The sequence below is a fragment of the Callorhinus ursinus genome, unplaced genomic scaffold (assembly GCF_003265705.2).
Source record: "Callorhinus ursinus isolate GAN/ISIS: 27379988/994484 unplaced genomic scaffold, GSC_fseal_2.0 scaffold25, whole genome shotgun sequence".
NCBI classification, from domain to species: Eukaryota; Metazoa; Chordata; class Mammalia; order Carnivora; family Otariidae; genus Callorhinus; species Callorhinus ursinus.
In genome coordinates, this window is record NW_027397087.1 from 429,457 (window position 1) to 440,584 (window position 11,128).

General features: G+C 37.6%; 1 protein-coding gene across 1 annotated transcript; it reads right to left on the bottom strand.

Moving 5' to 3' along the window:
* Positions 1-5,213: 5,213 nt before the first annotated feature.
* Positions 5,214-6,152, bottom strand: LOC112833301 (olfactory receptor 4F3/4F16/4F29-like). Its single transcript, XM_025884373.1, has one exon. It carries the CDS (start codon positions 6,150-6,152, stop codon positions 5,214-5,216), a length of 939 nt encoding a protein of 312 aa, XP_025740158.1.
* Between the last annotated feature and the right edge of the window lie 4,976 nt (positions 6,153-11,128).

The window sequence follows — 11,128 nt, forward strand, 5'->3', positions numbered from 1 at the left end:
GAATGACTGTTACCAAAAAGTCAAAAGATAACAAGTGTTGGGACACCTGTGTGGCTCAGTTGGTTAAGTTGCTGCCTTTGGCTCAGGTCATGATCCCAGGGTCCTGGGTTCGAGTCCCACATTGGGCTCCTTGCTCAGCAGGGAGGCTGCCTCTCACTCTGCCTGCCACTCCCCCTGCTTGTGCTCTTTCTCTCTCTCTCTCTCTCTCTGACAAATAAATAATAAAATCTTTAAATATATATATATAACAAGTGTTGGCAAAGATGTGGAAAGAAAGGGAGCCCTTGTACACTGTTGATAGGAATATAATACAGTATTAATCACTAGGAAAATAGAATGGAGATCCCTAAAAAAATTAAAAATAGAACTACCATATGATCTAGCAAATCCCACTCCTGGGTATATATCCAAATGAAATAAGAATCACTATCTCAAAAAGATATCTGCACTCCCATGTCCATTTCAACACTATTCACAATAGACAAGATATGGAAACAACCTAAGTTCATTGACACATGAGTGGTTAAATATACACACACTAAACACACACACACACACACACACTCACACAAACACAGGAATATTATTCAGCCTTTAAAAAGAAGTAAATCCTGCCATTTGTGATAACATAGATGAACCTGGAGGACATTATACTAAGTGAAATAAACCAAACACAGAAAGACAAATACTTCATGATCTCACTTATATACAAAATCTAAGAAAATAAGCAACAGAGTGCCAGAGAATAGAATGGTTGTTACTAGGGACTGGGAGGTGTGCTGAAAGGGATACATTAGTCAAAGAGTACAAGCTTTCAGTTACTAAATGAATAAGTTCCTTAGACCTAATGTACACCATGGTGACTACAGTTAATAATAATGTATTGTATATTTGAAATTTGGTAAAAGAGTAGATTGCAGGTGTTCTCACATAAAAAGGAGGGGTTTAACTAAGGTGATGGATATGTTAATTAACTGATTGGGAAGTAATCACTTCACAATGGATACATAGATCAAACCATCACATTGTACAACTTAATGGGTACAATTTTTATTTGTCATCATACCTTAATAAAGTTGGGAAAATGAATAAAAATAAATCCCTGTCCACTAATTGTTAAAACATAGAATTTTATTTTGATACCTACTAATGTGATGCAGAAACCACCTCCAAACAACCTCATTCTAGTTAACTAAGAGGAAGCTTTGCGTATGCCAGAAAGAGCTGTACTTGAAGTTTAGTGTTCTTTTTTTTTTTCTTTAAGTGCTTGTTCAAGTACTTTGGAGGAGCCTAATGGCATAGAATCAGTAAATAGTTTATCATTTGTTAAGTCATTTTCAGCTTTCTGTAGAACAGTCTTATTAAAATTGGCTCGTCCTCTGCCTGGACAACTGCAAAATGTCTGGCTCTGTGAGAAGGAAGGAACCCCAGGAGGTGTCCACTCAGGCTTCAATTTTCTCCTCAAATAATATGACTCTGTCCTGGACTATCTCGGAGGAGTAGATGGTGCAGTGCCCTCCACTCATGCATAATTTTGTTTGAATATAAGGGAGTTATAAAGTCATTTTATTACATAAATCACCTCTGAGTCTCAGCCCCTTTGAATAGTAAATAGATGGATATTTTTAATGACAGATTTAAAAGACAGGACACAAAAACATATTTTATTGAATTGATGCATGTTTTATATTTATTTTGTGTTTTTAAGTAGAGAGAGAAAAAATATGTTCAGATTTTAGAAGGACAGGTAAGAGACACCCACCAACTTGGAAGTGTGGTGATTAAGAGCAGGGATACTGGAGAAGAAGCTGTGTGGTTTTGCAACCAAGCTTTACCACTCCCCACCTCTTTGTCCCTGGGCTAGTTAGTATATCTTTCTGTGCCTCAGTTAAATCATCTACAAAATGAGAATGATAATATTACCTACCTGATTGCTGTATTAAATAAATTAATGTATGTTAACAACTTAAGAGAGTACCCACCACATAAATGCTCAATAAATGTTGGTGATGGTGGAGGTGGTGAAAGTAGGACAAAATGATGAATGGGCTTTAAAAAGCCAGTCAGAACATTTTGGATGAGAGAGGAGCAATGACAGTTTCAACCAGGCTTGTAAATGACACAGTTAAGAGCAATCAAGGTGATGATAAATCCTGTACTGAATTTTATTTGGAGTGATTGCACATCTAAGTTTCCATATATCAAATAGAAAGTCAAAGAATCACATAATATTTGTAAGGCTGATATCCAAAGGAGCACTCTATGAGGTCACGAGGAGAAAGAGAAGTATAAACAAAACTTATCAAGAGGGAAAAGAAACAATTTCATACAATCATCAGCCTAAGGCTAATTTTGACAAAAAGAAATATCTCTTACTTGGTTAAGCTAAGGTCTTAACCTGTAATTATCCTAATAAATATATATTTTACAAATAAAGAAGTCCAAAATAGCATCAGAAGAAAAGTGAAGGTAGAAGAACAAAATAAATTCCTGAATGAAGTCTGAAACTAATATAACACTGTATGTTAACTAACTGGAATTAAAATAAAAACTATTAAAAAATAGGTAAACTGAAAATAAAAGAAGTCTGAGACCTGTTGGTGGTTTAAGATAGATTCAGGGGCACCTGGGTGGCTCAGTTGATTAAGCGTCTGCCTTCAGCTCAGGTCATGATCTCAGGGTCCTGGGATAGAGCCACCTGTCGTGCTCCCTGCTCAGAGGGGAGTCTGCTTCTCCCTCTCTCTCTCTGCTCCTCCCCACTGCTCATGCTCACTCTCTTTCTCTCTCTCGAATAAATAAATAAAATCTTGTTTTTAATTATTTATTTATTTATTTGACAGAGAGAGAGCGAGAGACAGCAAGAGAGGGTACACAAGCAGGGGGACTGGGAGAGGGAGAAGTGGGCTTCCCCCTGAGCAGGGAGCCCACGCAGGGCCTGATCCGAGGACCCCAGGATCATGACTCAAGACGAAGGCAGACACTTAACAAATGAGCCACCCAGGCGCCCCATAACATCTTGGAAAAAAAGATAGATTCTCATGATCCCGGGGTCCTGGGATCGAGTCCCTATCGGGCTCCCTGCTCAGCAGGAAGCTTGCTTCTCCCTCTGCCTCTCTCTGTCTGTCTCTGTCTCTCATGAATAAATAAATAAAAGCTTTAAAAAAATAAAAAATAAAAAAGATAGATTCATCACAAAGATCTATCAAAATTTGCTAACTAACAAGAATACAAGTATATATGTGGCACTTTCAAAGAATCTTTAAAATAAGTAATAATTGGGGTTGCCTGGGTGGCTCAGTTGTTAAGCATCTGCCTTCAGCTCAGGTCATGATCCCAGGGTCCTGGGATCAAGCCCCATACCAGGCTCCCTGTTCAGCGGGAAGCCTGCTTCTCCCTCTCTCACTCCCCCTGCTTTTGTTCCCTGTCTTGCTGTGTCTCTCTCTGTCAAATAAATAAAATCTTCTTAAAAAATTAAAATAAAATAAGTAAGCATTAATATAATTTTATCATAGTTATTAGTTTCTAAATTGATAGTTTAGTTGTTTAAAGATCAGAAAGATTTGTCTCTGGCCTATATTATCTTTGGGTCCCAAAAGTTCTAAAGTGCCTTAGCTGTTCAGTCTTAGAAATTATGACCCACTAACAAAGACAGATAAAGGAATGCAGTACTATTCACACATGAGATTCTTGAAGCTTACTTAAGATAACTGCCAATCCTTGGTAATAATAAGAAAAGTTATGGTGAACACCCTTAGAGTGTTCATTAGAGTAGAAAACAATACACAGGGGGGAATACTGTTTAATTGTGGATTTTTAGTAAGTGATATAAATGAAAGCCATGAATGAGACCATGGATGAGTGATGAAGTAATCATGCATTTGTAAAATTGTAAAATCATGCAGTTGTAAAATAACCAGAAATTTCTTGTTAGCCTGCAAATAAAGAACTTGGAAACAACAAATACTCATACAAAACCGATACCAATGAAGAGAGTCATGACCTCAGTTGTGCTACTTCTGCTATCACCAAGTCAGAAATAGCAGGCCAGAGGAATAGTCTATTAATGAAAAGCTCAAGAATCGAAATTAATAAGTGAGCCTAGATTTTTTTAAAATCAAAAGTGAAAAGAGTTCACTATGTGAGGTGTTAGATGTGTTAATTATCTTGATCTTGGTAATAACTTTACAGTGCATGTGTATATCAAGTTATCATTTGTACACTTTAAATGTATAAATTATAGGGGCACCTGGGTGGCTCAGATGGTTAAGCATCTGCCTTCGGCTCAGGTCATGATCCCAGGGTCCTGGGATTGAGCCCCACATCGGGCTCCTGGCTCAGCGTGGAGCCCACTTCTCCCTCTCTCTCTGCCTCTCTCTGCTCATGCTCTCTCTCTCTCTCTGTATCTCTGTGTCTGAAATGAATAAATAAAATCTTTAAAAGAAAAATAAATAAATGTATAAATTATATTTGACAATTATTCCTCAATAAAGTTGGGAGGGAAGTGTGGAGATCAGATTCTCACCTTGAATCTATCACTTAACATCTCTGTGCCTGACTGTTATCATCTATAAAATAAATAGGTTGGAACAAATGATCTCAAATTCCAGTTCTTAAATTCCACAATTCCACTATATAATCAACAGTTCTCTAGGTGACCAAAGGAATGGGGTAAAAGGAAACAAACAGATACTTTAGAAGAAAAAAAAAGTCAAACCAATTGGCATTATGGCAATTTGGTAGATAGTTTGAGTAAAGGAGGTTAACCAATTCAAAGCAGAGAAAGTATAACAGTGAAAAGGACTAACATGCTAATTTCCAGCACTTAATTGTTGAACACATTCTCTGTTTGGCACCTTTTGAGGGATAAGACAATTGGAAGTGGTGGATTCAGGTGTTAACTTTGGTTTGACATATTTTCCATAGTAATTAAAGAGGGATAAACAATAAACATTTCTTAATACTCACTACACAGAGTTTTCATAAATATTAAACAAAATAATTTATATAAAACATCCAGCACAGGGTCTGAAACACAGAAGTCCCAATATTAGCTCCCTTTATTATTAGTTAGGATACTAGACATACACAGTGACATGGTAAATACCTAAATGTAACCTAGTATGTAAAATTAATAGAGATCTAAAATTTCAATCACTTTATTTTTTCTGTTGTTATTGAGTGTACAGCTAAAAATTTTTTGATCTCTATAGTATTTAGTACATCCTCCTATAACTCAGAAGCTGATGACAGAGTTTCTTCATTGCTACCTTCATCTCCTTATTCCTGAATGTGTAGATGACGGGGTTCAGAAAAGGGGTGAGAACTGCATCAAAGATAGCAAGAAATTTATCCAAGTGTGATGAGGGGAAGGGCCAGGTGTAGAAGAAGATTAATGGTCCAAAGAATAAAACCACCACAGCGACATGAGCTGACAAAGTAGAGAGGGCCTTGGATACCCCACCTGAAGAGTGTTTCCAAACTGTGGCCAGAATGATGATGTAAGAAATAATCAGTATAAAGAAGGAACCCACAGAGATGAGTCCACTATTGGCTGTGACCATGAACTCCAGTCTATTGGTCTCTGTGCAAGCAAGTTTAATGAGTTGAGGAAGATCACAATAAAAGCTGTCCAGTACATTAGGACCACAGAAGGGCAAGTCTACAACAAAAGCCAATTGGGCCACTGAGTGAATGAGGCCAAGGACCCAGGCTGCTGCCAGAATAAAAATGCATATTCGTGGGCTCATGATGGTCAGGTAGTGGAGAGGCTTACAAATGGCAATGTATCTGTCAAAGGCCATGGCAATGAGCAACACCATTTCTGTGCCCCCAATAGCATGAATAAAGAAGATCTGAGATATACAACCTCCAAAAGAGATGGATTTGCATTTTCTGAAAAGGTCATAAATCATTTTGGGGGCTGCAATGGAGCAAACCCCCACATCAAGAAAGGAGAGGTTGGCCAGCAGGAAGTACATAGGAGAGTGCAAGGCAGGGTCAGTGCTCACAGAGAACACAATGAGGAGGTTTCCCATTAGACTTGCCATGTAGAACACAGAGGAAAAGAAGAAAAGAAGAACCTGGACCTCCCATGAATTGGAGAGTCCCAGGAACACAAATTCAGATACAACAGATTCATTGGCTCCATCCATTGCTTCTGCAAGCAGAGGTGACACTAATTTTACCTGCAAAAAGGAGTAAAGAGAAAATCAACTTTGTGGGGAGTTGCTGAATGCATGAGTTTCATATTATAAAGAAAAAACATTGCCTTACTTCACAAAGCCAAAACGCATCTAATATAACCCCTTAAACTGTAGTTGCAGAAAATAGGCAGTAACTCATTGCTACAAAGCACTACTTCTAACTCCCTAGTCTCTTAAAATTCCCTAGGATTTGATAAGAGAAGTTTAAGCAAAATCTGCTGAATTAGAAGGGTTGTAAGAGGCAGACCAGGAATGCCCTGGAATAACATAAGAGAAGAAAGAAGAAATGGAAATGAGCTCATTGATTTTTCCCTCACAGTTTATTACTCCTGCTCATGGAGTTCCCCAAAACTCAGGCAATTTATGATGATCTTTGTTTTCCTTATCCTTTTGACTGCCTTCTATATGCAATGCTATCAGTCTCATTAATGCTCTTAGGTTTAGCCTCATTCTTTTGCATTTTATCAAATCATATTCACCTTTTCCTCCTCAAGAGAAAAGATAATGTAGAAACTCTAAAGGTATCCAGCTATTGTAGCACAGCTCAGGAAGTGGAAGTGATCATAGAGCTTGAGCTATGAGAGCATATAATGAAGTAAGGACAAGCCAGAAGAGAGATTTTCCCTGCAGAATCTAAACATGGTTGAGCTAATGCGATATAGGAAAAAAAAAAAAACTTATGAGATTTGTATTTGTAGATCTTTGCGCATGCCATGTTCACTTTTCATGGTTCATGGAATGGCAAAAAGAACAGAGCATTTGGAATCAGAAGAGCTGTGATCAGGGGCACCTGGGTGGCTCTGTCATTAAGCGCCTACCTTCAGCTCAGGTCATGATCCCAGGGTCCTGGGATCCAGCCCCACAACGGGCTCCCTGCTCAGCGGGAAGCCTGCTTCTCCCTCTCCCACTCCCCCTGCTTGTGTTCCCTCTCTCACTGTGTCTCTCTCTGTCAAATAAATAAAATCTTAATTAAAAAAAAAAAGAAGAAGAAGAGCTGTGATCAGATCCTACAACTTCACTCACTTCTTAAACTCAGTTTCATCATCTGTAAAATAAAGGGGCTGAGGTGAGTGGTGCTAAGTAATTTTTCCAAGTCTAACATTTCTATGATTTTATAACACAATGCCACTTCAGAATGTAATGAAGCCCATCATAATGATAGTATTTTCTGCAGTGTACTGATATCATATTCACTATCTTTTCCCATGTCTGCAGTTGGTTATAAGTCCCATATTCCATGGAAATCCCTCTCCGCATATCTCCCTCTTCGCTAATTCCTTTTGCAGTACTTACATGACTCAATTAGCATATTATTATAAGTTATTATAAATTTGCTATATCGTTTATTTTGCCTTTTTTCATAATCATCTGTAATTAACCAACAAACATTTGCCAGATGCCTACTAAGCACAATGCATTGTTACAGGACACTGGAGACTTACTAAAATGTTAAAATGTTAAAATATCCCCTACCCTTAAGGCTTTTACATTTTAGCACATACACAAAAATAGAAATAATTTTAAAAGTACTATAGGGGTCCCTGGGTGGCTAAGTCATTAAGCATCTGCCTTCAGCTCAGGTTATGATCTCAGGGTCCTGGGATCGAGCCCCGCATTGGGCTCCCTGCTCCACGGGAAGCCTGCTTCTCCCTCTCCCACTCCCCCTGCTTGTGTTTCTCTCTCGCTGTGTCTCTCTCTGTCAAATAAATAAATAAAATCTTTTAAAAAAAAGTACTATTAAAAAATGTCAAGTAAGTAGTAGAACCATAGAATTCATGAAGCAAAAAAGATACCCAGAGCAGAGGTGCCTGGGTGGCTCAGTCGTTAAGCGTCTGCCTTCAGCTCAGGCCATGATCCCAGGGTTCTGGGATCAAGCCACGCATCGGGCTCCCTGCTCTGAGGGAAGCCTGCTTCTCCCTCTTTTACTCCCCCTGCTTGTGTTCCCTCCCGCTGTGTCTCTCTCTGTCAAATAAATAAATAAAATCTTTAAAAAAAAAAAAAAGATACCCAGAGCGTTAGAGTGATCAAAGCTTTCTTCAGAAAGAAATCAAGTCCTAGGTGTGCCTGGGTGGCTCAGTTGGTTAAGCATCTGCCTTTGGCTCAGATCATGATCCCAGGGTCCTGGGATCGAGTCCTGCATCAGGCTCCCTGCTCAGTGCGGAGTCTGCTTCTCCCCTTCCCTCTCCCCTTCCCCCTGTTCGTGCTTTCTCTCTCTCTCTCTCTCAAATAAATAAATAATTTTTTTAATAAGCAGTTGGAAAGGGGAGTTTCCTTTTTTTTTTTTTTAAGATTTTAAGAGAGAGATAGCGAGAGCGGGAACACAAGCATGGGGGAGCTGGAGAGGGAGAAGCAGCTCCCCGCTGAGCAGGGATCATGATGCAGGGCTCGATCGCAGGATGCTGGGATAATGATCTGAGCTGAAGGCTGATGCTCAACCGACTGAGACACCCAGGCACCCCTCAAATAAATAAATAAAATCTTAAAAAAAAAAGGAACCAAAACTTATACCACACTTTAAGATATGGATATAATTTATTTAGATAACTTCATATATGGGCTTAAAGAATTTCCATAATACATAATATAATGAAATATAGTCATGGGGCGCCTGGGTGGCTCAGTCTGTTGAGCGTCCAACTCTTGGTTTCAGCTGGGTTCCACACTTGGCAGGGAGTCTGCTTGAGATTCTCCCTCTCCCTCTGCCCCTCACACACACTCTCTCTTTTTCTCTCTCTCTCTCTCAAACAAATAAATAAGCCTTTTTTAAAACAAGGAAATATAATCAGGATAATATATATAATCAAGAAATATCTCCCAGTCTGGAGCAATGTTTGATGAACTATTTATGGATGTAATGATAACAGTCAAAATCAAAAAAGAAACAGTGACTACCATGTGTAAGACACCATAATAACTTCTTTAAATTCATAATGTTATTTGATATTTACAAAAACCATAAAAGTTGGTATTTTCAGCTTTTTTGGCAATGAAGGAAATCCAAACCAAGAGAGGGAAAGCAACAAATTAGAACAATAAATGATAGAACTAATACTGATTCTCTGATCTGCCTCTCAACCAGTATATAGAGAAGACTTCTCTTTTCTCATGACTTTCTGATTGTGTGACACACCTTAGTCTCTTTCTGGATGTCCCATGTTCTTCTGTCAGCATCCTAGCCAGATCTAAGTGAGAGAGAATGAAGCTTTGTCCCCAACTGTTCACAAGCATTTGGGCTTCTTAAACTACTTCAAACATATCTACATATGTTTTTCCTACAAAGGAAAAGTATCAGATATAAGGTTTATTTTTGCATATGACTTAAAAAAACTTAAGAGAGAGAGAAAATTCAAAAAATAAGTACAAATCAATCCTGACATTTTTTACTACTTATAATAGAAGTAGAAATGCAATTATCCAGGCTATATAAATAACCATGATAGGAGAAGGCAAATCTATATAATACCTGCATCTTGGAGCATTTTGGTTGAGTTCCAGGCCAGTTTTGTCTTGATCCATATGTACTCCATTTTGCTTCCCATAGAAGAGATTCAGATCTCACCACTCTCTAATTAATAGAAAAAACAAAGGCCCTCTGTCTCCATATCAAGAAATGAAATAAAGCCCAGAATTAAACCAAGTCATATTTTATTCCCTCTTAAAAGACAGCTTCCTAATCATTCAAAATCCCTTTTTTGTTCTCAAGCTTAGATAGCAATCGAGAGAAAAAAAGTAATTTCTGTTTCTGACTGCATGTCCTTTTTCTTCTCAGTTATATTCATTCTTGCTCATTAAGCTCAACTGAAGCTGCTTCTATTGTACAAAATAATATATTATTGATCTCTATACAAAACAATCCTGTCACCAGAAACATCTATTCAATACTGATCTTTGGGGATTTAAACATTGTATACCAGTATCCCTTGGATATTTCTATATTTGTCACCCATCTGGCTCACTTAAAGACCTAACATGTAACTGTTTCCAAAGAGTTAAACATTATTTAACATTCCCCAGTTAAAACTAACATTACTTCATGCACAGATAGCTATAAAAATGTTATTACTTTAAGAGATATGTCTAATTGGCACACAGGAGAATACTGACTGAATGACACTGCATAGATTCGGGATTACCAGTATGAGTTCGTTTATTCAAGGGAATTTTCCTTCAGAATCCTGGCAGACCAACAGAGGAAACTATTAATGAGTCACCGAAGAGAAGAAAAAGTGACCAAAAAAATTTTAAGAAAACGCAATTTTCTTTACTTAATTTGAAATATTTATTTCATAAGTAAGGCTAAAGAAGGATTTCCAAGGAACATGTGAATATACATTGTTTTATATTTATGTTAACCTCAACTCTGCCAAAGAACCATGGCAGTTAAAAAAGGAAACTTCAAAGAAATCCCCAGGATAGTGTGTGTGTGTGAGTGTGTGTGTGTGTGAATTATTTGTAAATCTGTTCTTCTGCTTTACAATCAAAAGCTACCATATCCATAATATGGAAATGTTTAACTGCAGATTCTACTACATGATCTACAATGTCACATTAAAAATTATACGAAAACAATGAATCATGAATCACTACATCTAAAACTAATGATGTGTTGTATGGTGACTAACATAATATAATAAAATTCAATTTAATTTAAAAAAATAAAATAAAAATAAAAATAATACTTTTAAGTCAGAAACAACCATACTGTGTTTGAACCTGGTTATGAATTAGGAATCAGAAGAGAGATCAATTCTATTCATATTTGGCCAGTATCTCACCCTATATCTTCAGATAACTCACTTCATATCTCTATAGTGTTACTTTCTCAACTGTAAAATGAACATGCTCTAGAAAATGATTTCTGCAGTCCCCTCCAGTTCCAAAATTTATGTCATATGCAACTGTACTATTTTCATTGATTAAGGGGA

Bases quoted from the DNA above. Each gene is read 5' to 3' on its own strand.
- LOC112833301 (XM_025884373.1), bottom strand. From the start codon at position 6,152: ATGGATGGAGCCAATGAATCTGTTGTATCTGAATTTGTGTTCCTGGGA.